This window comes from Dryobates pubescens, chromosome 4 (genome assembly GCF_014839835.1).
Source record: "Dryobates pubescens isolate bDryPub1 chromosome 4, bDryPub1.pri, whole genome shotgun sequence".
Taxonomy (NCBI): Eukaryota; Metazoa; Chordata; class Aves; order Piciformes; family Picidae; genus Dryobates; species Dryobates pubescens.
This window is the reverse complement of record NC_071615.1, coordinates 32557468-32578647: the sequence shown is the minus strand read 5'-3', so window position 1 is coordinate 32578647 and position 21180 is coordinate 32557468. Positions and strand designations below refer to the sequence as shown.

General features: G+C 54.2%; 1 protein-coding gene across 1 annotated transcript in view; it reads left to right on the top strand.

Moving 5' to 3' along the window:
* The first annotated feature begins 503 nt into the window (after positions 1 to 503).
* Positions 504 to 21180, top strand: part of ADAM22 (ADAM metallopeptidase domain 22) — an 83957-nt gene continuing 63280 nt past the window's right edge. Inside the window, exons 1-3 of the mRNA XM_054161040.1 lie at positions 504 to 805; positions 943 to 1103; positions 14333 to 14409. Of these exons, the coding sequence (XP_054017015.1) occupies positions 748 to 805; positions 943 to 1103; positions 14333 to 14409 (296 nt within the window). The 5' untranslated portion in view covers positions 504 to 747. The remainder of the gene's footprint in view (positions 806 to 942; positions 1104 to 14332; positions 14410 to 21180) is intronic.

Genomic DNA, 21180 nt, shown 5'->3' with positions numbered 1-21180 from the left:
GTTGAGGGCTCCATGTCTGCACATAGCACTGCAGGTGAGGTCTCAGCAGTGCAGAGCAGAGGCGCAGGTTCCCCTCCTCCATCTCTGGAAGCTTTGGATGCAGCCCAGGCTGCCATTGAGCCTTCTAGACTCCAAGTGCCCATTGCTGGCTCCTGTCCAGCTTCTCCCCGACCAGGACCCCCATGTCCTTCTCTGCAGGGCTGCTCTCAATCTCATCACACCTAGCCTGTTTCGATATCTAGGATTGCCCTGATCTAGGTTCAGGATCTTGCAATTTGCCTCTTTGAACCTCATGAGATTCTCCTCAGCCACCTCCCCAGCCTGTCCAGGTCCCTCTGAATGGCTACATCCCATCCTTCAGTCCTATCAGCCACACCACTCAGCTTGTTTCACTGCAGACCTGCTGAGGGTGCCTCAGCCTCGCTGTCTGTATCACTGATGAAGAGATTGATCAGCGCCGGTCCCTGGTACCAGGGCACTGCGGTGCGGGGCTGCCCCTCGGGGCGGGGGCGGCTGCGGACACTGCGGCGCTGGCCCCGCGGCCGCCCCTCCGCTCCCTCCCGCCCCGGCAGCTCCCGACTACATTTCCCAGCACTTCCCTGTGCCGAGCGGGCTCTGCGGGGAGCCTCTCGCCATCATCTCCTCTCCCTCGCAGAGAGAGGGGGGCTCGGCGGGGCGGAGCTGGGCATCCGCGGCCCCGCAGCCCCCTTTCGCCGGCTGCGGGAGGGCGGTGAGGGGGGCACCGCCATGCGGGCTGCCGCCTGCCTGCTCTGCCTGGCGCTCTGCGCCCTGCCCGCTGCCCCAGGTGAGCGGGGCCGACCGGCGGGGAAGCGGGGCTCGGGGCGGGGGTGTACGATGCTGCGCCGGGGGCCCCCTGTGGCGCGCAGGCCGGGAGCGGGGAGCGCGGGGCTGACGGCTGCCTCCTCTCCCCTTGCCCAGGAGGCGCCGGCCCGGCGGCAGCGCCCTTGGGGCGGCGGGGAGAGAACCGCTTCGCCGAGCGGGAGAGCATCAGGCCGCTGCGGCTGGTCTCCGGCGAGGGCGGCGGCGGGGCGCGGAGGCCGGCGCTGAGTACGCGGGTGCGGAGCGGCGCGGCGCGGACACAGGTAGGAGCCGGGCTGCGGTGGGAGGAGAGCGGCAGGCGGCCCCGCTACCTGCCCCCGGCGCTCAGAGGCCCCGGTAGGAGCGGGGAGCGGGAGGGGGCGAGGGGCCCTTCCCCAGGGCAGCGCAGCGCAGCGCAGCCCTGTCCCCGCGGGGGGCTGAGCCGCTCCTGCTGCCCCCGGGGTAGCGGAGCCCCGGCTGTGCCGGTCCTGCCGCAGCGGTGCCCGGGCGGCTGCAGGCGATCCCAGCGCTGGTCAATTTTCAGCCCCACGGGGGTCCGCCGGTGCCCGGAGCAAGCTCCGGGAGTTACCCGAGGGGAGCTGCGGGGCCGCTGCGGGAAGGCTGCGGCTGGCCGGGGGCTGATACGGAGGTGTGAGGCTTGGGGGGCTTCAGACGTGGACATGGGAGTCAGTGGGAGCTGCTCGAAACGAGAGCTGACCGCTGCAGTGGGACCGGTGCCACCCCACCGGGCACCTTGTCGGGTCTCTGTCTGCAGACCGAGCCCCACCATTGCTACCCAGTGCCCACCCCAGCTTTATGCCGAGACGGGGATGTTGAGGAGGTGCAGCTCAAGGTGAACCTTGAGGTGGGATATCTAAAGGGAGAAAAATGTTGGGTCTGTGCTGTTGGGGAGGAAGAATTTGAATTGTGGAGGAAGAATTTGAATCTTAGGAATGGTTAACATTTGGGCAATGTTAGATTTGGTCTGGAGATTAGGAGGAAATTCTTGACAGTGAGGGTGGGGAGACACTGGAACAGGTTGCCCAGGGAGGCTGTGGATGCCCCCTCCCTGGAGGTGTTCAAGGCCAGGTTGGATGAAGGCTTGAGCAAGCTGGGCTGGTGGGAGGTGTCCCTGCCCCTGGCAGGGGGTTGCGACTGGATGATCTTGAAGGTCCTTTCCACCCCAACCCATTCTGTGGCTCTATGAATTATTTGAGACACCATTTTGTCTCCATGGGAGCCTGTTTGTTTACCTCTGAGGCAGAGAATCACAGACTCATTTTGGTTGGAGAAGACCTTTCAGATCACCAAGTCCAACCATTCTCTAACTCCACTGATGGAACTCACTCTGTGTGAAGATTTTGCAGGCCTGGAGGCTCTATTTACTATAAAATAGGATTCCAAAAGTTCCAAAATGGGTGCTTAGCCTTTAAAAAACCCCAAAACAAAACAAAAAACCCTCCCAACCCTTTCAGCATTGCAGGGTTCCTTGAAGACCCTTGGGCACACTCAGGTTCAAACCCTTTGTGAGATGACTGCTTAGAAAGCAGCAGAGGTTGGATCTGGAGCAACTCTTAGGATTCAGATCCAAGTCTGCAAGAACAAACTGACTTGTGTTCACCAGGTCTTGTGCTCAGAAAGGATTTCCAATCCTGGAATGATTTTGGTTGGAAGGGGGAGACACTGGGACAATTGCCCAAGGGAGGCTGTGAACACTCCCTCCCAGGAGGTGTTCAAGGCCAGGCTGGGTGGGGTCTTGAGCAAGCTGGGCTGTTGGGAGATGTCCCTTCCCATGGAACTAGGCTTGAAGATCCCTTCCAACCCAAACCATTCTATGATTCTATCTCCTTCCTTGATTACTCTGCAGACCAGATGCTGTGCAGCTGCTAACAGCTCCCCTTGGGGTGCAGAGAACTGAAGTCCAGGAGTGCTGTGGACACTGGGAGTGACTGTACCACCATGGAATCAGAAGCTCAAAGTCCTGTCAGTCCTCCAGTGTCCACTATGGACTGTGTATGAGGATATTCTTGCTGTGGGGATCTGCCAGCTGCCTGGTGCTGTGCTCTGAGCCCAGCACTGCTGGACAGGCAGAGCCATGAGTACGCTGGGCTTGTTTCTGCAGCAAACACTCTCTGAGTTTTCAGGATGAGCTCACAAGCTGTTTACTATTCAGTAGTAAGGCACGTGCAGAAGTCCCTCGGTAGTTATGGCAGTGGCCCAAACCCAGCAAACCAAACAATGGAGGTTGCTAGAGGAGAACCTCAACAAATGCTGGAACAGCCCCATCAAACTTCAGACATCTGCCAGCCATCAGCTCCAGCCCCTTTTGCCTTCTTCCACCTCCTCTTCTAGCACTGCCCTCCTCTGGCTCAGCTCCACCATGAACCTCTTCTGAAGCTCCTGATGCACAAAGGCCAGGCTTTGCTTCTGCGCTGCCCTGACCGACTATCTTCACCTCCCTTTCTGCAGCTCCAGCCTGGGGCTTGTCTCCCTCTTGTCCAGCTCCTGCCCTCTCTGTGGCTGCAGCTTTCATCCAGGAATTAAAGGAATCTGATCCGATTTCAGGCAGCTCCCTCTGCCCAGCTCATCTCTGCCTGCTTTGATCTGTGTCCAATTCTCAGCACAATTACATTGCTCGACACTAATTCCGCAGCTCCTTGGCCACCCCTCTGGCTGCCCCAGCCCGCTGAGGGATCTCTGCTTGTCTAGACACTGCTGCTTGTCCTACAAACACCAGCTTCAACTTCCTTAAGAAGCCTCCTCTCCAAACTAATTCACAAGGCCATGAGCTTTGAGTTGAAATCTCTGTTCCAGACCAAATTGATCTACCTCTGATCCATAGCTGTCCAAAGACTACCAGCATGCTTTGAACAGGGCATGGAGATGGGGCATATTGAGTCATGGACTGGTTTGGTTGGAAGATCGTCCAGTTCCAACCCCCTGCCATGGGCAGGGACACCTCCCACCAGCCCAGCTTGCTCAAGGCCTCATCCAGCCTGGCCTCGAACACTGCCAGGCTTGGAGCCTCCGCACCTTCTCTGGGCAACCTGTCCCAGTGCCTCACCACCCTCATGGGCAATTACTTCCTCATGTCTCGTCTCCATTCAGCTCCTTGCAGTCTGAAGCCATCAGCCCTCGTTGTGTCACTCCAGGCCTCTGTCACAATGTTTTGATTGGGATTAAACTAAGGAGGCAGGAATTACAAACATACAGTTATCTTTATTTTCCTGAAAACCCCGACGCCAAATTACCTACAAACCAGTTAGATTTTATTTACAGTCTATTTGGTCGTGAATTCTACGATCATACTTATGGGCAACTTTGGTACGATTTACAGAGTTCAGAGAATGGGAAAGGCTAAGCCACAGAATAGCTTCACCCCACAAGCCAGGACCTTAGGGAAAGCCAAGGAGAACGCCGGCTGTACTCACCAGGGCGGAGCAGGAATTTGGAGATGGTCCCTAGGGCTCTCTTCGCTGGCAGGCTCCAGAGCCGCGAGTTTGTAATCCAGTGTGTGGCTCACGTGGCACAGATCCAAAGGGAAAGGGACCCACCAAAATCAAAGTGTCCTTGGACACAGCTGCCACGAGGCCAGACTCGTGCAGCAGCACTGTCTGAGCAGTGCAAGGGAAGCCACACTGCCGGCCTGTGCCGGCCGACAGCCGCAGCGTTACGGCAGGCAGGGTCACTCCGGCAGCAGGACCCCAGGGCAGGCAAGTCCGGGGAGAAGCCAGGTCTGAGCGCTGACCTCTCCAATCTCACCACCAATCCAGACGAGAGCAGAGCGAGCCCAAAATGAGCGCCAAAACTGATCCAAAATGGGCACCAACACGGATCCAAAATGAGCGCCAGCACTGATCCAAAATGGGCACCAACACGGATCCAAAATGAGCGCCAAAACTGATCCAGAATGGGCACCAACACGGATCCAAAATGAGCGCCAGCACTGATCCAAAATGGGCACCAACACGGATCCAAAATGAGCGCCAACAGGGATCCAAAATGGGCACCAACAGGGATACAAAATGAGCGCCAAAACTGATCCAGAATGGGCACCAACACGGATCCAAAATGAGCGCCAACAGGGATCCAAAATGGGCACCAACACGGATCCAAAATGAGCGCCAAAACTGATCCAGAATGGGCACCAACACGGATCCAAAATGAGCGCCAACAGGGATCCAAAATGGGCACCAACACGGATCCAAAATGAGCGCCAAAACTGATCCAGAATGGGCACCAACACGGATCCAAAATGAGTGCCAAAACTGATCCAGAATGGGCACCAACACGGATCCAAAATGAGCGCCAAAACGGATCCAAAATGGGCACCAACACGGATCCAAAATGAGCGCCAAAACGGATCCAGAATGGGCACCAACACGGATCCAAAATGAGCGCCAAAACGGATCCAAAATGGGCACCAACACGGATCCAAAATGAGCGCCAAAACTGATCCAGAATGGGCACCAACACGGATCCAAAATGAGCGCCAAAACTGATCCAAAATGGGCACCAACAGGGATACAAAATGGGCACCAACACGGATCCAAAATGGGCGCCAACAGGGATCCAAAATGAGCGCCAGCACTGATCCAAAATGGGCACCAACACGGATCCAAAATGGGCGCCAGCACTGATCCAAAATGGGTGCCAACACGGATCCAAAATGGGCGCCAGCACTGATCCAAAATGGGTGCCAACAGGGATCCAAAATGGGCGCCAGCACTGATCCAAAATGGGTGCCAACAGGGATCCAAAATGAGCGCCAGCACTGATCCAAAATGGGTGCCAACAGGGATCCAAAATGGGTGCCAACAGGGATCCAAAATGGGCGCCAGCACTGATCCAAAATGGGTGCCAACAGGGATCCAAAATGAGGGTGGAAATGAGAGCCCAGAGCGCCTTCTGGTCACTATTTAAGATTTCCCTAGACAATGTGTCCAGTGCCAATATATCCTGGGTGCAAAGCACCCAGCCAATTACAGCTCCAAATCCCAGCATGGCCCACAGGTGAGGGGCTTCAGCTCCTGGCAGGAAGAATGGAGCCTTTTTACCTGTCCCCCAGGGGGAGGGGAAGGCAATTTCATGCCTTTGTCTTCCCCCATCAAACCTCTGCTGATGGAGGTGGGGAAAAGGGGTTTTGGAGCACCCCATCCCTCCCCAGCTCTCCTGGAGCCCCCTTCAGGTACTGGAAAGCTGCTCTGAGGTCTTCCTGGAGCCTTCTCTTCTCCAGGCTGGACATCCCCAACTCTCTCAGCCTGTCCCCATAGGAGAGGTTCTCCAGCCCTCTGATCACCTTGGTGGCCTCTCTGGCCCTGCTCTCAGAGTTCCATGTCCTTCTTGTGCTGGGGACTCCAGAGCTGGACACAGGGCTGCAGGTGGGATCTCATGGGGGTTAAGTTGTTTGCAGTTCAGAGTGACTCAGTCATCTGCACCCCAGAATTCATTTGTCACTTCTGAGTTGTCTGTGACCAAATGGCACAATTCCACCCTTGGATTTGGAAGCAGGGCTCCTGGATTTCCTAAATATCTTCTTATTGCTGATCATTGACTCAGAGAAGCTCTGCTCTGTCATGATGAGCTCATGGAGCTCTGCCTGCGCTTGGAGTTGGTATCAGTTGTGTGAGGTTCAACAAGGCCGAGGGCTGGGTCCTGCACCTGGGTCACAACAGCCCCATGAAGACTCCAGGCTTGGGGCAGAGTGGCTGGAAACTGCCCAGCAGAGAAAGACCTGGGGGTGCTGGGTGACAGCAGCTGAAGATGAGCCAGGCTGTGCCCAGGTGGCCAAGAAGGCCACCAGCATCCTGGCCTGGATCAGCAGTATTGTGGCCAGCAGGAGCAGGGCAGGAATTGTCCCTCTGGACTCAGCACTGGGGAGGCCACACCTGGAGTGCTGGGGTCAGTTTTGGGTCACTCACTCCAAGAAGGACCTGGAGGGGCTGGAGCAGGTCCAGAGAAGGGCAAGGAAGCTGGGGAAGGGGCTGGAGAGCAGGGCTGGTGAGGAGCAGCTTAGGGACCTGGGGGTGTTTAGTGTGGAGAAGAGGAGGCTGAGGGGAGACCTCATTGCTCTCTACAGCTCCCTGGAAGAGGTTGGAGCCAGATAGGCATTGGGCTCTTCTCCCTAGGAAAAAGTGACAGGATGAGAGGAAATGGCCTGAAATTGTGCCAGGGGAGGTTCAGGTTGGAGATGAGGAAAAATTTCTTTGCATCAAGAGTGGTCAGGCACTGGCACAGGCTGCCCAGGGAGGTGGTGGAGTCCCCATCCCTGGGGGTGTTCCACAAATGTGTGGCCATGGCACTTGGGGCCATGTTTTGGTGGCCATGGTGGTGCTGGATTGATCATCTGCTGCCATCCCTCTGAGATCTGGATGATCTTAGAGGGCTTTTCCAACCCAGCCCATTCTGTGGTTCCATGATCCCCATTAGTGACTCAGGTGGTGCCTGGCCTTTGCTCTGGGGTTCTCTGATTCCTTGGCCTTTCTCTGTAGACTCCCAGCAGGATGTCCCTCTGCCCTGCAGGTGCTTCTGAAGCTGCTGGCTCTGTTTGAAATGTTCTGGCTTTCTGCTCTGATGCTGTCAGCTCCTGTTGCTGTTACAAATCCTCCTCCTAGGTAGCTCAAGCAATTAGGCAGTTTTCCTTAAAAATGAGTTGTGGCTGTCCAGGGGCTTGCAGAGCAGCTCTGGGTTGTGGGGCTGATGGGTGATGACTGCTGCACAAAGAAGTGTCACCAGAAGCTGCCCAATTAAAACAATTTCTTCCCTGTCCCCTTAATCAAGTGGCTGCTGTCTCCTGGAGAGACCTGGGCACAGCTTTTGATAAACCTGTCACAGAACCAAGGGGGGAGGAGGCTGATGGGTGCTGGGGCTGGAGTGAGAACAAACAATGTGGTGTGCTGTCATGTCTTGCTCTCCTTCCTGCCTGCCTTGCTCTCCCTTCCTCCATCTCCCCCATCACGGTAGATCTGGTGGTACATTATTCTTCTGGTACTCAAGGTCCTTCTTGCAGTCCTCTGCATAATCACCTCAGCCTTGAAGTGACTCACTGCTGACAGCTTTTCTGAAGGCTCTGCTCACACCTGACCCCAGCTACCTCGTCCAGCCCTGCTAAGGGTCAGCCTGGCTGGTGAGACTTTCAGAAGGCTGATCAGCTTCAGCTCTGCAAAGTGTGTCTCCTTCTGGCTAGTCCTGTCTCAGTGCTTTCCCCTGTCATAGAATACATAGAATAAACCAGGTTGGAAGAGACCTTCAAGATCATCGCGTCCAACCCATCAACCAATCCAACACCGCCCAAACAACTAACCCACAGCACCAAGCACCCTGTCAAGTCTTCTCCTGAAAACCTCCAGTGATGGCGACTCCACCACCTCCCCAGGCAGCCCATTCCAATGTGCAATCACTCTTTCTGTATAGAACTTTTTTCTAACATCCAGCCTGAACCTCCCCTGGTGCAGCCTGAGACTGTGTCCTCTTGTTCTGGTACTGCTTGCCTGGGAGAAGAGACCAACATCCATCTGTCTACAACCTCCCTTCAGGTAGTTGTAGAGAGTAATAAGGTCACCCCTGAGTCTCCTCTTCTCCAGGCTAAGCAACCCCAGCTCCCTCAGCCTCTCCTCGTAGGGCTTATGTTCCAAACCCCTCCCCAGCTTTGTTGCTCTTCTCTGGACTCGTTCCAGCAAGTCAACATCCTTCCTAAACTGAGGGGCCCAGAACTGGACACAGTACTCGAGGTGCGGCCTAACCAGTGCAGTGTACAGGGGCAGAATGACCTCCCTGCTGGCCACACTGTTCCTGATGCAGGCCAGGATGCCATTGGCCCTCTTAGCTGCCTGGGCACACTGCAGGCTCATGTTCAGTCCCTTCAGTTCCACTGAGCTTTGTGGTCGTTCTACACTCTGAGGCCACCTCCCACCAGGTTTCTGTCCTTGAGAGGATGAAGATCCTTCTCCTTGGCTCCCACTGAGCCAGAGATGCTTCTCCTTACTGGCACTTTGCCCTTCTGCTGCAGGGGAAGGAGCTCAGCAGACTGTTGGCAGCCCAGGCCCACGTCTGCTCTTTGAGCCCAAGTAACCATGGGTATGGAGGGTGAGAGGGTGAAGCCCATCACTCTTGGGCATGAGGCTGTGCTCTCCTCCTGTGCAGTATCTCTTTCTCATCCATGTAGTGGCAGGGTTGTTTTCATGGTTCCCCAACAAGCTTTATTCTGTCTGGCATTTTCTAGAAACAGCTTCAGGGCTTGCTCAGGGAGGGACCCTCCAAGCAAATCTTGTCCACCCACCCAGCAGGGACACCTCCAGCTAGATCAGGCTGCCCAGGGCCACAAGTCTGATGGGGCCTCAACCACATCCCTGGGCAGCCTGTTCCAGTGCCTCACCACCCTCATTGTGCAGAACTTCCTCCTGATATTCAACCTAAATCTCCCTTGCTTCTTGCACATTGACCAAACCTGCTGGAGTGAACATCTCCAGAGATCCCTGTGGCTCCCATCCTGCCTCTCTTCTCTCTAGTTTTGACTTCTTAATTAATTTGAAGCTACTTGGAGCTTTCTCTGATTGTCAGTGGAAAGCCTTGAGACAAGAAAGCCTTCTGAGTCCTTCTGGTCATCTTTTTCTCCTGAGCTTGCCAGTGGCCTCCTGGGTAGGGCATGGCTATGCTGCCCTGAGGAGACATCTTCTGGAGTGTGTAAGAGACCACAGAGGCCTGGCAGATGAAGTTCTGCTCTTCACAGCCAAAGATGGTCCTTGGTAGAAGCCCCCTCTGAAACCACTGCAATATCTGCATCATTCTGAGGTGGAGAAACCATGGCTGCAGGCATGAGCTGTACAGCAGCAGCTGTGCTGAGCCGCAGCCAAGCGTGGAACCACGTCCTTCTCCTCACATGCAGGCATCTTCAGAGCTCTGTGGACAGAAGGTGACATCTGTGCAAGCTTTTTAATGCTGTGGTGGGCTGACTGTGTGAGGGAAGCTTGTGTTTGCTCCCAGCAGCTCTCTGTGGGAGTGCTGAGAATGTGGGCAGGATGGGTTCTTGCAGGCTGTGGGGTACAGTTCCACTCTGGGGGCTGGCTGGTTGTGTGAGTTCAAGTAGTAAGCCAATGTCACCTGGAATTGAAGAGATGGTTATGGAGGACTGACAGGGAAGTTGCAGGTGATGGGAAGCTGTTGAGTCAGGAGGAGCCCAGCTTGCAAAATGCATTCAGTTAAAGGACGTTAAGAAGCCTGGGACAGTTGCTGGGTGTTTGGCATCAGACAGGGACATCTGGGGAGTCATCTGGGGTGTCATCTGGGGTTTTGAGCAGATCTGATTTGCCCCCCTGCACCAAATGGCCCTCCACAGTCTCTGTTTCTTGAAATGAAATGGCCAGTGCACCCTCAGGCACTCTGCAGAGGACACCTCGCTGCAGGCAGTGTTGGTCTGCAGGAGGGCAGGAAGGCTCTGCAGGGGGACCTGGCCAGGCTGCACCCATGGGCTGAGGCCAGTGGGATGAGAGTCAACAAGGCCAAGTGCTGGGTCCTGCACTTGGGTCACAACACCCCCATGAAAGCTCCAGGCTGGGGGCAGAGTGGCTGAAAAGTGCCCAGCAGAGAAAGACCTGGGGGTGCTGGGTGACAGCAGCTGCACATGAGGAAAAATTCCTTTGGTCAGGGGTTGGCACAGGTTGCCCAGGGAGGTGGTGGAGTTCCCCCTCCCTGGAGGTGTTCTAGAAATGTGTGGCCATGGCACTTGGGGCCATGGTTTAGTGGCCATGGTGGTGTTGGGTTGGTGGTTGGACTGGATGATCTCAGAGGGCTTTTCCAACCCAAACAATTCTGTGATTCTGAGTGAAACCAGACCAGGAACCTGCAGCCAGTGGCCATGCTTTAGAAAAGGCATCTTCTAGACTGGAAGGGTAAGGCAGGGTCTAGAGAGAGTTTGGGTGGGTGAATGTTCTTTAGTGGTGCCTTGCTGCTGGCAGTGATGTGTGTGAGCGTGGGGGCTGCAGCCCTGGCTGCAGCTGACACACTGCCCAGAATAACAGCAGGCTGCAGGAGCCCTGCCTGCTCCACAAATGTCTCTTCACAATGTCTCAGCCCTTGACATTCTGTGGGAATGAGAAGAAGAATAAATCCCTCAGCAGCTGTCAAGAACATCTACAGTGCAAACCTTGCTCCTTTAGGATCTCCTAGGCTGCACCAAGAGGAGAAGCAGTTCTGGAGTGGGCTCTTCTCACCCTGTCCCACTTGAAACTGAATTTTGCTTCTGGAGTGTGGAGGCTGAGCCACAGTTCAAAGCCATCCTCTGAGCAGTCAGTTGAGCAACCTATTGGCGTGGCTAAGAGGCTGCAGGTTCCATCAAGCTCTGCTGAGCCTCTGGTGCTGCAAAATGTCATTAAACTTCCTGCTGTTGCCTGAGAACTGTTTGTGGGAAGACTGAACCATGATAGAGTCATGGAGCTGTGGAGGTTGGAAGAGACCTTTTTGATCAGCAAGTCCAACAGCTTGCCTGGAGCTCAGAGTCCCACCACTGCTGCTCAGCCACTGCCACTAACCCACGTCCCTCAGCACCACATCCACACATCCTTGAAAACCCTCCGGGGATGGAAACTCCACCACCTCCCTGGGCAGCCTGGGACAGTGCCTGAGAACCCTTGCTGGGGAGAAATTGTTCCTAATGTCCAACCTAAATCTCCCTTAGCACAACCTGAGGCCATTTCCCCTCCTGCCACTTGGCTCCAGCCTCTTCCCAGGGAGCTGTAGAGAGCAATGAGATCTCCCCTCAGCTTCCTCTTCTCCAGACTAAACCCCCTCAGGTCCCTCAGCTGCTCCTCACCATCCATATTCTCCAGACCCTTCCTTCCCCAGCTTCCTTGCCCTTCTCTGGACCTGCTCCAGCCCCTCAATGTTCATCTAAAGACATATGAGATGTGCAGCCAGTTGGTGATGCTGAACTTTAGATTACAATGAAAGGTCTCCAAGAGGCCCTGGAGGGGGCCTGAGGGAGTCCTCTGCCTGTTCTGTTCATGGTGTGCTTTGTGGCAGAGACTCTTTGCCCTGCAGATACTTATCGTTGTTCTTAGTCCTGGGCTTGTTTCCCAATTTTTGCCCCTGAGCAAAGCTTTTTTTTGCATCCCAAGACAAGTGGAAAAGTGACTTTTGGAACCCATTTCTGATTTGACACACGGCAGCAAGATCCTGAGCTGCTCTGGGTCTCTTACAGCACAGCTCAGGCTGAAAATTGGCTTTGATGAAGTGTCCACGTGCTCAGCAGCACTGAATTCCACACTCATTGAGCTGCTTTAAGTTCTTTCCCAAACCCACAGTTAAAATTCTCAAATTCCTAAATCCACATTAAGTGTTTAATGTGCTTTGTTTTAATTCCTTTCATGTATGGATTTGGATTTCCCCTGGATTTGGAGCTTCCCATGGACTTGGAGCTGTGTTCTTATTGATCTTAAGAGCATTTCATGCACACCTAAGGGGCTGGTAACAAGCTGGAGGCTTCTGTTCTCCAGTTAAAGAGGTGGGGCAGGACATCAAATAAATATCCCTGGAGGTGTTCAAGGCCAGGTTGGATGAGGTCTGAAGCAACCTGCTCTAATGGGTGTTGTCCCTGCCCAGGGCACTTGGAACTGGATGATCTTGAAGGTCCCTTCCAACCCCACATATTCCATGGATTTAAGAACATTCTGGATTATTTCCTCTCTTGATTCTCTTGATGCTTTCTTTGCAGTCTACAGATTTGATCAGAATCTTTTAATTCCTCACCACAGTGCAGTAAATAGTGGTGGATATAAAATTCTTTACATCAGAGGGCAGAGATAAAAATAGAAATGTCTCTTAAATTGTTTAGTTTTTTTTCCCCCCAAAGACATCCTTCTGTTTTGATAGAAATTGGAAAGGACTTAGTGAAGAAATCTCAGTGCTTTATGAAGGATGCTTGGGAAGTGAGAAACAGGGACTGTGATGAATTGCAGATGATGTCACCATATGGTTTTGATTCTCTTCTTCCTTATCACAGAATCCCAGAATGGCTCAGGTTGGAAGGGGCCTCAGAGCTCATCTCCTCCAACCTCCCCACCCTGGGCAGGGACACCTCTCAGCTAGACTCAGCTGCTCAAAGCCTCATCCAGCCTGGCCTTCAACACCCCTAGGGAGGAGGCAGCCACAGCCTCCCTGGGCAGCCTATTCCAGAGTCTCACCACCCTCCTACTGAAGAACTTCTTCCTCAGCTCCAGTCTAACCCTGCTCTGCCTCAGCTTCAAACCATTCCCCCTTGTCCTGTCTCTAGACACCCTCAGGAAAAGTCCCTCTGCAGCCTTCCTGTGGGATCCCTTCAGGTACTGGAAGGCAGCTCTAAGGTCTCCCTGGTGTCTTTACTTCTCCAGGCTGAACAGCCCCAGCTCCCTCAGCCTGTCCTCACAGCAGAGCTGCCCTTCTCTGGACCTGCTCCAGCCCCTCAGTGTTCATGTAGAAATCCCCACCATGACTCCTGCTCCTCTACAGAAACATGCAAACCCAATCCTGCTGCAGGGCAGCTTGGATCTGGAGTGATTCCCTGCACTCTCCAGGGCAACTGAAGCTCTCAGCATTTTGCATTTAATGCCTATTGAGAGCCTTCCAGGAGCTTGAGAGAGTGAAGTTGATGCTTCCCATGCTCCCATCCTGTGTTCTGCTTTCCAGAGTTTTCAGTAAGTCATTGCTTGCAGCTGTACTGCCCTGGGCTTAGAATTATGGAGTCATGAAGGTAGGAAAAGACCTCTGAGATCATCAGGTCCAACCTTAGGGAAGGTGTAGCTGAGAGCTGTGAATGGCCCTTTGGTGTTCCCTCTGAAATCTCTCTCTCTGCATGCCCCAAATCTTAATGGGCAGGTTTCCATGGAACAAACTAAGAACCAGGCTGAAGCTGCTCCAAAGTGCCTGAAAGTGGCTTTCATGAATGAGCTCCATCCCGTGGCTCTCCTGTTTCCTGGGAGCCTTCAGAGCTGCAAATAGCTGCAATGTGCTCTGCTCAGTGCTGGTGAGGAGCAGCTGAGAGACCTGGACTTGTTTAGCCTGGAGAAGAGGAGGCTGAGGGGAGACCTCATTGCTCTCTCTACAGCTCCCTGAGAGGAGGCTGGAGCTATCTGGGGCCTAAGAAATGAGTGACAGGAGGAGAGGAAATAGCCTGAAATTGTGCCAGGGGAGGTTTAGGCTAGAGATGAGGAAAAATTTCTCTGCTGTAAGAGTGGTCAGGGATTGGCACAGGCTGCTCAGGGAGGTGGTGGAAGCCCCATCCCCGGAGGTGTTCCAGAAACATGTGGCCATGGCACTTGGGGCCATGGTTTGGTGGCCATGGTGGTGTTGGCTTGCTGATCTTAGAGGGCTTTTCCAACCCAAAGCATTCCATGACTCAGCAGACAGACCTTTGCCTGCTGATCCCAGACTGCTTTGGCTGCAGCAGTACAGTTTTTGTCAGTCTTCCCTGCCTGCACTCCCAGAGCTCTGTGAGTTGCTTTGTTGTGCCTGGATGCTAATCACAACCATTTCCCTCCTGCAGTCCACCCACATCGCTCGAGCCAGCTTCCAGGTGGATGCTTTTGGATCATCCTTCATCCTAGACGTGACACTGAACCAGTAAGTGATGACCACCTCCTACTCTACATTCCTCCAGGACCTAGTGCCACTGAAATACTGAAATGTCCTTTCCAGGGGAGGTTTTGGAGGCTGGGTTACCCTAGCCCTGGTTCCAAGCATTGAGTTAATCTGTAGTAGCAGGTTTGAATCTGTTGGTACTGTCTCAGGTACCACTGTGGCTTTGATGCTCCCATGGTTACTATTTGGTAGCTCCTGCAGTGTTAGGTAACACTGAGTGGGATCATTTCAGCTGCAATCTTTCACCAGAAAGGGCAGATTTTGGTACTCAGGCAGATGTCAAAAGATGGAGTTGCTGAAAACTGGTAACTGTTAGCTCCCAACTCTGCCCTGGTGAGGCCACATCTGGAGCGTTGTGTCCAGTTCTGGGCTTCCCAGTTCAAGAGGGAGAGGGACTTGCTGCTGAGGTGCCTGGAACATCTCTGTAACGGGGACAGGCTGAGAGAATTGGGGCAGCCTGAGGGGGGATCTCATCAATGCTGACCAAAAGCTGCTGAGAAGAGAAGCACAGTCAATGACGGTTCAACAGAGAGGTGCCAGCTTCTCCATCAGCCATCTGGTGAAACCCTGCCTGTGATTTCTCTTGGCAAATGGTCTCCAGCACTAATATCAAGGTGCTGTGAAACTGCAAGGGGAAAGCAGATTGCTGAATGTATTCTGGATTGTACACTTTGGGCTGTGTGGAGTGCAAAGGGGTCAGCTCTCTGAGCTGGCCTGAGAAGTGCAGTTCATAGAGTCACAGAATGGGTTGATCTGAAGGGACCTTCAAGATCATCCAGTCCCAACTGCCTGCCTTAGGCAGGGACACCTCCCACCAGCCCAGCTTGCTCAAGGCCTCATCCAGCCTGGCCTAGAACATTTCTGGGGAGGGAGCATCCTGGACCTCCCTGGACAACCTATTCCAGAGTCTCCCCACCCTCAGTGTCAACAATTTGTTCCTCATCTCCAGTCTCAATCTCCCCTCTTCCAGCTCAGATCTGTCACCCCTTGTCCTGTCACTCCCAGCCCTTGTCAAAAGTCCCTCCCCAGCACTCCTGTAGCCCCTTCAGGTACTGGAAGGCTGCTCTAAGGTCTCCCTGCAGCTCTCTCTTCTCTAGGCTGAACAACCCCAGCTCTCCCAGCCTGTCACTGGGCATCACTGAGGAGAGCAGAGGTTGTGATTGCTTCCAGAGCAGGAATGGCAGACAAGTCTCATACCAAGCCACATGCCTCAGCAAGTCACAGCACACCATGTGGAGATCCTCAAGCAGCAGCTGAGCAGGAGGAGTGCCAAGCTGATGGGGGCAATGTGGGAGAAGGACCTGCCAGATAAGCTGACAGGAAAGCTGGAACTGGGGCTCAGAAGGCTCAGGGACTAGTGGGAGGTGTCCCTGCCCATGGCAGGGGGTTGGAACTGGATGATCTTGAAGGTCCCTTCCAATTCAAACCTTGCTATGATTCTGAGAAGTAGTCTGCACTCTGCTTGGATTGAAAATCCAAACTAAAATTGATAAAATAGGTAACATTCACCTAGGCCAGAAGAGGTCCCTTGGGCAGTTGGGTGAAGGACTGGCACTATGGCAGAGCTCAGTGTCTTTAAGATGAGAAGTGCCCAAGAACTGGTCACGCTCCCAGCACTGGGCTGTGTCCTCATTCTGTTCCATTTCCTTCATTTCTGCCATCCCAGAGGGAATCAAAGTGCTGTCATGTGGTGTGAGACACAGTGAGAGGAAGGACAAGAATCCTCTTCTGCTTTTATTGAAGGTGATCTACAAAGGTAGATTTCCTTCAGCCTGGGCTTCTTCCCCTTTTCGAGGTGTAAAAGGGCACCTAAAAAATACCAAACCAGCCATTTTTTCTCCTCCTGATCTGTTTCCCAAGATAATAAACCCCCTTAAAACCCAACTTTTGAACAGCCAGATTAATTTGTACCCATTTTCTTGTACCTCTTATCACATCACTTGGTTTTTGTTGAGGAGCTGTTTGGGGAGGTACGTATGGACAGGTAAATCCTCTCAGCAGAGAATCATATCCTAAGGACCTTCAAGATTACCCAGGTCCAACCCCCTGCCATGGGAGGGGACACCTTCCACCAGCCCAGCTTGCTCAAGGCCTCATTCAGCCTGGCCTTGAACATGTCCAGGGAGGGGACATCCACAGCACAAGGTCTTCCAGTGTCTCCCCACCCTCACTGTCAGGAATTTCTTCCTCATTGCCAGTCTGAATCTCCCCTCCTCAAGCTCCCATCCATTCCAAAGATGGAATCCATCACTTCTGTGACTGTTTTCCATGTTTGGTGCTCTGGCTGGGGTACCTCTGCTGCTAGCAGTCTGGAAGGGCAGGCCCTCATTGTAGGGCATTTCTGACACTCTGAGGGTCAGGGGTTTTTTTGTGTTTTTTGTGGGGTTTGAGCTCTGAAGGTCATCTGAGGCCATCTTCATTCCAGTCCTGCTGTGTCTGGACAGCAGAAATGCTGCACTTTATGCCCAAGCATACAAGTGGGCAGCAGGTCAAGGTCATGCCTATCTCATGAGACCCCAGCTGGAGTCCTGGATCCAGCCCTGAGCACCCAACACAAGGACATGAAACTGTTGGAGCAGGCCCAGAGGAGGCCACCAAGGTGATCAGAGGGCTGGAGCAGCTCTGCTGTGGGGACAGGCTGAGAGAGTTGGGGCTGTTCAGCCTGGAGCAGAGAAGGCTCCAGGGAGAGCTTAGAGCAGCCTGACAGTACATGAAGGGGCTCCAGGAGAGCTGGATGCAAGGGGATGGCTGAGGAATGAGCAAGTCACGAGCTGTTCTCCATCCTTCTGGCCCCTTCAGTGCTTCTGGTCAGGCTGTGGGTACAGGCAGCTTGCAGCTGTGTGGCTGCCCTGGTGTTGTGTCATCTGTGTCACCCCAGCAGGTGAAGAAGAAGCTGCTGATGGAGCTGCACAAGGGCTGTGGCAGACTCAGTCACGCTCCTGCACTTGGGCAGCTGCTGCCTCTCAGCTCTGCTTTGTCCAGCCCTAATAGCCAGCTTTCAGGTTTGCATTTCAGATTGTCCCTCTTCAGACTCCTGAGCAGCACAGAATAAATGCTCTCTGTCCAATGGTGCCTTTGGATGAATGTTGGGAAGAATGGTTGACTTCAGCAGGAGCTGCAGGCAGGCATCCTAATCAAAAGAACTTGGCCTCAGGTCTCAAATCCCTTTCTGCTGCATTCAGCATTCCAGGAGTGGGCATCTCCCTGTGCAGTAGTTACAAGCACTGCTAACGAGGCTGTTCCAGTTGTCTTTGGAAAGCCAAGCAGAAGGAACTCAGTGTGGGGGTAAGAGGCCACAGCTTGAGCACCTTGGAGATCTCAGGCCCTGAGATCAGCTGCCCCCTGACCAAAGCATTTAGGACTCTGTGTGTGTGCATGGACATTGATGGCAGAACTAGATAACCCTCACTCCTAGAAAGGTCTGGAGAACAGGGCTGGTGAGGAGCACCTGAGGGACCTGGGGGTGCTTAGTGTGGAGAAGAGGAGGCTGAGGGGAGACCTCAGTGCTCTCTACAGCTCCCTGAGAGGAGGCTGGAGCCAGATATGGGTTGGTCTCTTCTCCCTAGGAACAGGGGATAGAAGGAGAGGAAGTGCCCTGAAATTTTGCCAGGGGAGGGTTAGTTTGGAGATGAGGAAATAATTTTTTGCTGTGAGAGTGGTCAGGGATTGGCACAGGCTGCCCAAGGAGGTGTTGGTCACCATCTCTGGAGGCATTCCTGGCCGTAGCACTTGGGGCCATGGTTTAGTGGCCATGGTGGTGTAGGGTTGGTGGTTAAACTGGATGGTCTTGGAGGGCTTTTCCAACCCAAATAATTCTGTGGGTGGGCACATGTCTGAGCCAGCTGCTGAGGGTTGGCTGTGCTGCTCTGAGCTGTGTTGTGTCACAGTGATGCTGTGAGGCTGGGGTGGGGAGGGGGCTGCGGTGCTGCGCTGCTGGCAGAACCTCAGCAGCTCTGGCTCTCCACTCCCTGCTTTCCCGTGTTCCCTGGCGGGCTGCAGCTATTTTTAAACTCAGTGTCTCTTAAATAATGCAGAAGTTAACAATAGAGACTTGGAGTGCTGGGGAAAAAGCCCACGAAGGAGCTTAAAAAAGCCCAGCAAAGCCTGCCCAGACTGCGTGCAGGAGGGGCTCTGGGGGAACAGAGAACATTTGTCTGCTCAGCTTCCAGACGGCTCCTGAAGAATTCCCTTTTTAGAGCAAATCTTCTGGCTCTGAAGGGAGATTTCTCATGGACCCAGGGCCCTCCCCATCAACACAACTGAACCAGCACTGCTAGGAGGGCCAGCACTGCCAGCCCCCTGTTGGGACACAGCCCAAGCTGAACGAGCGTTCCGTAGCACCTCTGTGTGTCAGGAGAAGGGGAGTCAGGAGAAGGGAAGTCAGGAGAAGGGGAGTCAGGAGAAGGGAAGTCAGGAGAAGGGGAGTCAGGAGAAGGGGAGTCAGGAGAACCTTTCTGCTCATTCATAGATCCACAAATTCAGAGAATGATAGAATAGTCTGGGTTGGAAGAGACCTCCAAAGGTCATCTAGTCCAAGCCCCTCTGCAGTAAGCAGGGGCATCCTCAACTACAGCAGGATGCTCAGGGCCCCATCAAGCCTGACCTTGAATGTCTCCAGGGATGGGGCCTCCACTGCCTCTCTGGGCAACCTGTTCTGGTGTTCCACCACCAGTGAAAAACTTCCTCCTAATGTCCAAGTAGTGTCCAGGCTCTGTCACTGTAGCTGGCACACATCCATGAGAAGGATGGAGAGTGCTTGCTGGAAATGTTGTCACCACCAGAGCACTTTATCTGGCCCTGTTTGAGGGAAAAAAGAGGCCACAGGAGCAGATGTCCTGGACAGATGAACTGTTCTGGCAGTGGGTGGATTTGTCACCTCCGAGGTGGGGAGGACAGTGCAAGCTGGCATTGGCGTGTGGACCCTGGCAGCAGGCAGGGGCTCTGCAGGACTGCTCTTGCATCTTCTTAGGTGTTCACTCAAAGTGTTGCTGGGCACTGCAGCCACCCTGCTCTGCCCAGCAGTGGGACCAGCAGAGACCTAGAGCTGGAGCAGGGCTGTGGAACTGAGGACACAGCTGGAATGTGGGGTTTTGCATGTGTGGTGAGACCCCACCTGCAGCACTGCCTCCAGTTCTGATGCCCCCAGCACAAGAAGAGCATGGAGCTGCTGGAGAGGGTCTCCTGTGGGGACTACAAAGATGCCCCAAGGACTGAAGCACCTCCTTTGTGGGGACAGGCTGAGAAAGGTGAGGACCTTCAGCCTGGAGAAGGTTCCAGGGAGACCTTAGAGCAGCTTTCCAGGATTTGAAAGGGGCCTCCAGGAGAGCTGGAGAGGGACTTGTGACAAAGGCCTGGAGAGACAGGACAAGGGATTCAAACTTGTCAAAAATCCCTCCCCAGCTCTCCTGTAGCCCATTCAGGTACTGGCAGGCTGCTCTGAGGTCTCCCTGGAGCTTTCTCCAGGCTGAACAGCCCCAACTCTCCCAGCCTGTCCCCATACCAAGACCACTGGCAGTGCCTGGCCATGTCAGATGGTGCACATAGCTGAGTGGGGCCACTTCCACCCTCTCCCAGTGCCCAGTGTTTCTATCCATACAGTGCAGGACTCAGGCTGCAAACAGTGGTGCAAGCTCCCTGCAGTGCTTCTCATCCAGCTTTGGCAGAGGACCATGTTTCCAGATGCCCATATGGTCTGCAGGTGTCCTGAGAACCTCTTCTTTCCCTCCCCCTGCTCTGCTTCCATTCTTCTCAAGCTGAAGTCTCTCAGAGCCCTGCACTGGGCCTTTTCTTCATCTTCACAGTGAGGGTGTGGAGACACTGGAACAGGTTGCCCAGGGATGTCCTGGATGCTCCCTCCCTGGAGGTGCTCAAGGGCAGGTTGGATGAGGCCTTGAGCAAGCTGGGCTGGTGGGAGGTGTCTCTGCCCATGGCAGGGGCTTGGGATGGATGATCTTGCAGGTCCTATCCAACCCAAACCATTCCATGAATGTATGAATCTTCAAGCTTGTCACTATGGGTGAAGGCACACACAATGCTCTTCTGGCTTCTCTGCAGCTCCCTGGACGGAGGCTGGAGCCAGGTGGGAGTTGGTTTCTTCCTGGGAACAAGTGACAGGAGGAGAGGAAATGGCCTCAAGCTGCACCAGGGGAGGTTTAGGTTGGAGATGAAAAGAAACTTCTTGACTGAAAGGGTTCTCAGAGCCTGGCACAGGCTGCCCAGGGAGGTGGCTGAATGCCCATCCCTGGAGGTGTTTCCCAGAGGCAAAGATGTGGTGCTGAGGGCTATGGCTTAGCCCCAGCCTTGGTAGAGTTAGAGAATGGGTGGGCTGGGTGAGCTCAGAGGGCTTTTCTAACCCAAAGGACCCTGTTCTCCTGCAAGCAAACCTTTAGCTCTCTGGATGCTGTGTTGCCTCCCTTGGGTCAGTCTGCAGTGGGGCTGTCAGCCAGGCCCTGACCCAGCCAGGGCAGGATTCTTTGCTGAAAAGCTTGACTCTCAGACAAGAGTTCGATTGTCCTTTGGGAAGGAGCCTTTGCAAGCCCCGGGGCAGTAACTGATGGTTTGTACCCCCGCCCTATTCCAAACCCTTATCCACAGAGCTGCTCAAATCTGTGTTTGTACCCTGAGGACAGCCCTGGGGCTGCGGTGGTCCCGGAGCAAAGAAACTTTGTTGCTCTGGGGTTGTTTTGCAGGGTTTCACAAGAGGTCACCCATTCAGGACGGCTGAGTCAGGTCCTGTTTGGGTCTGGTTCTCTT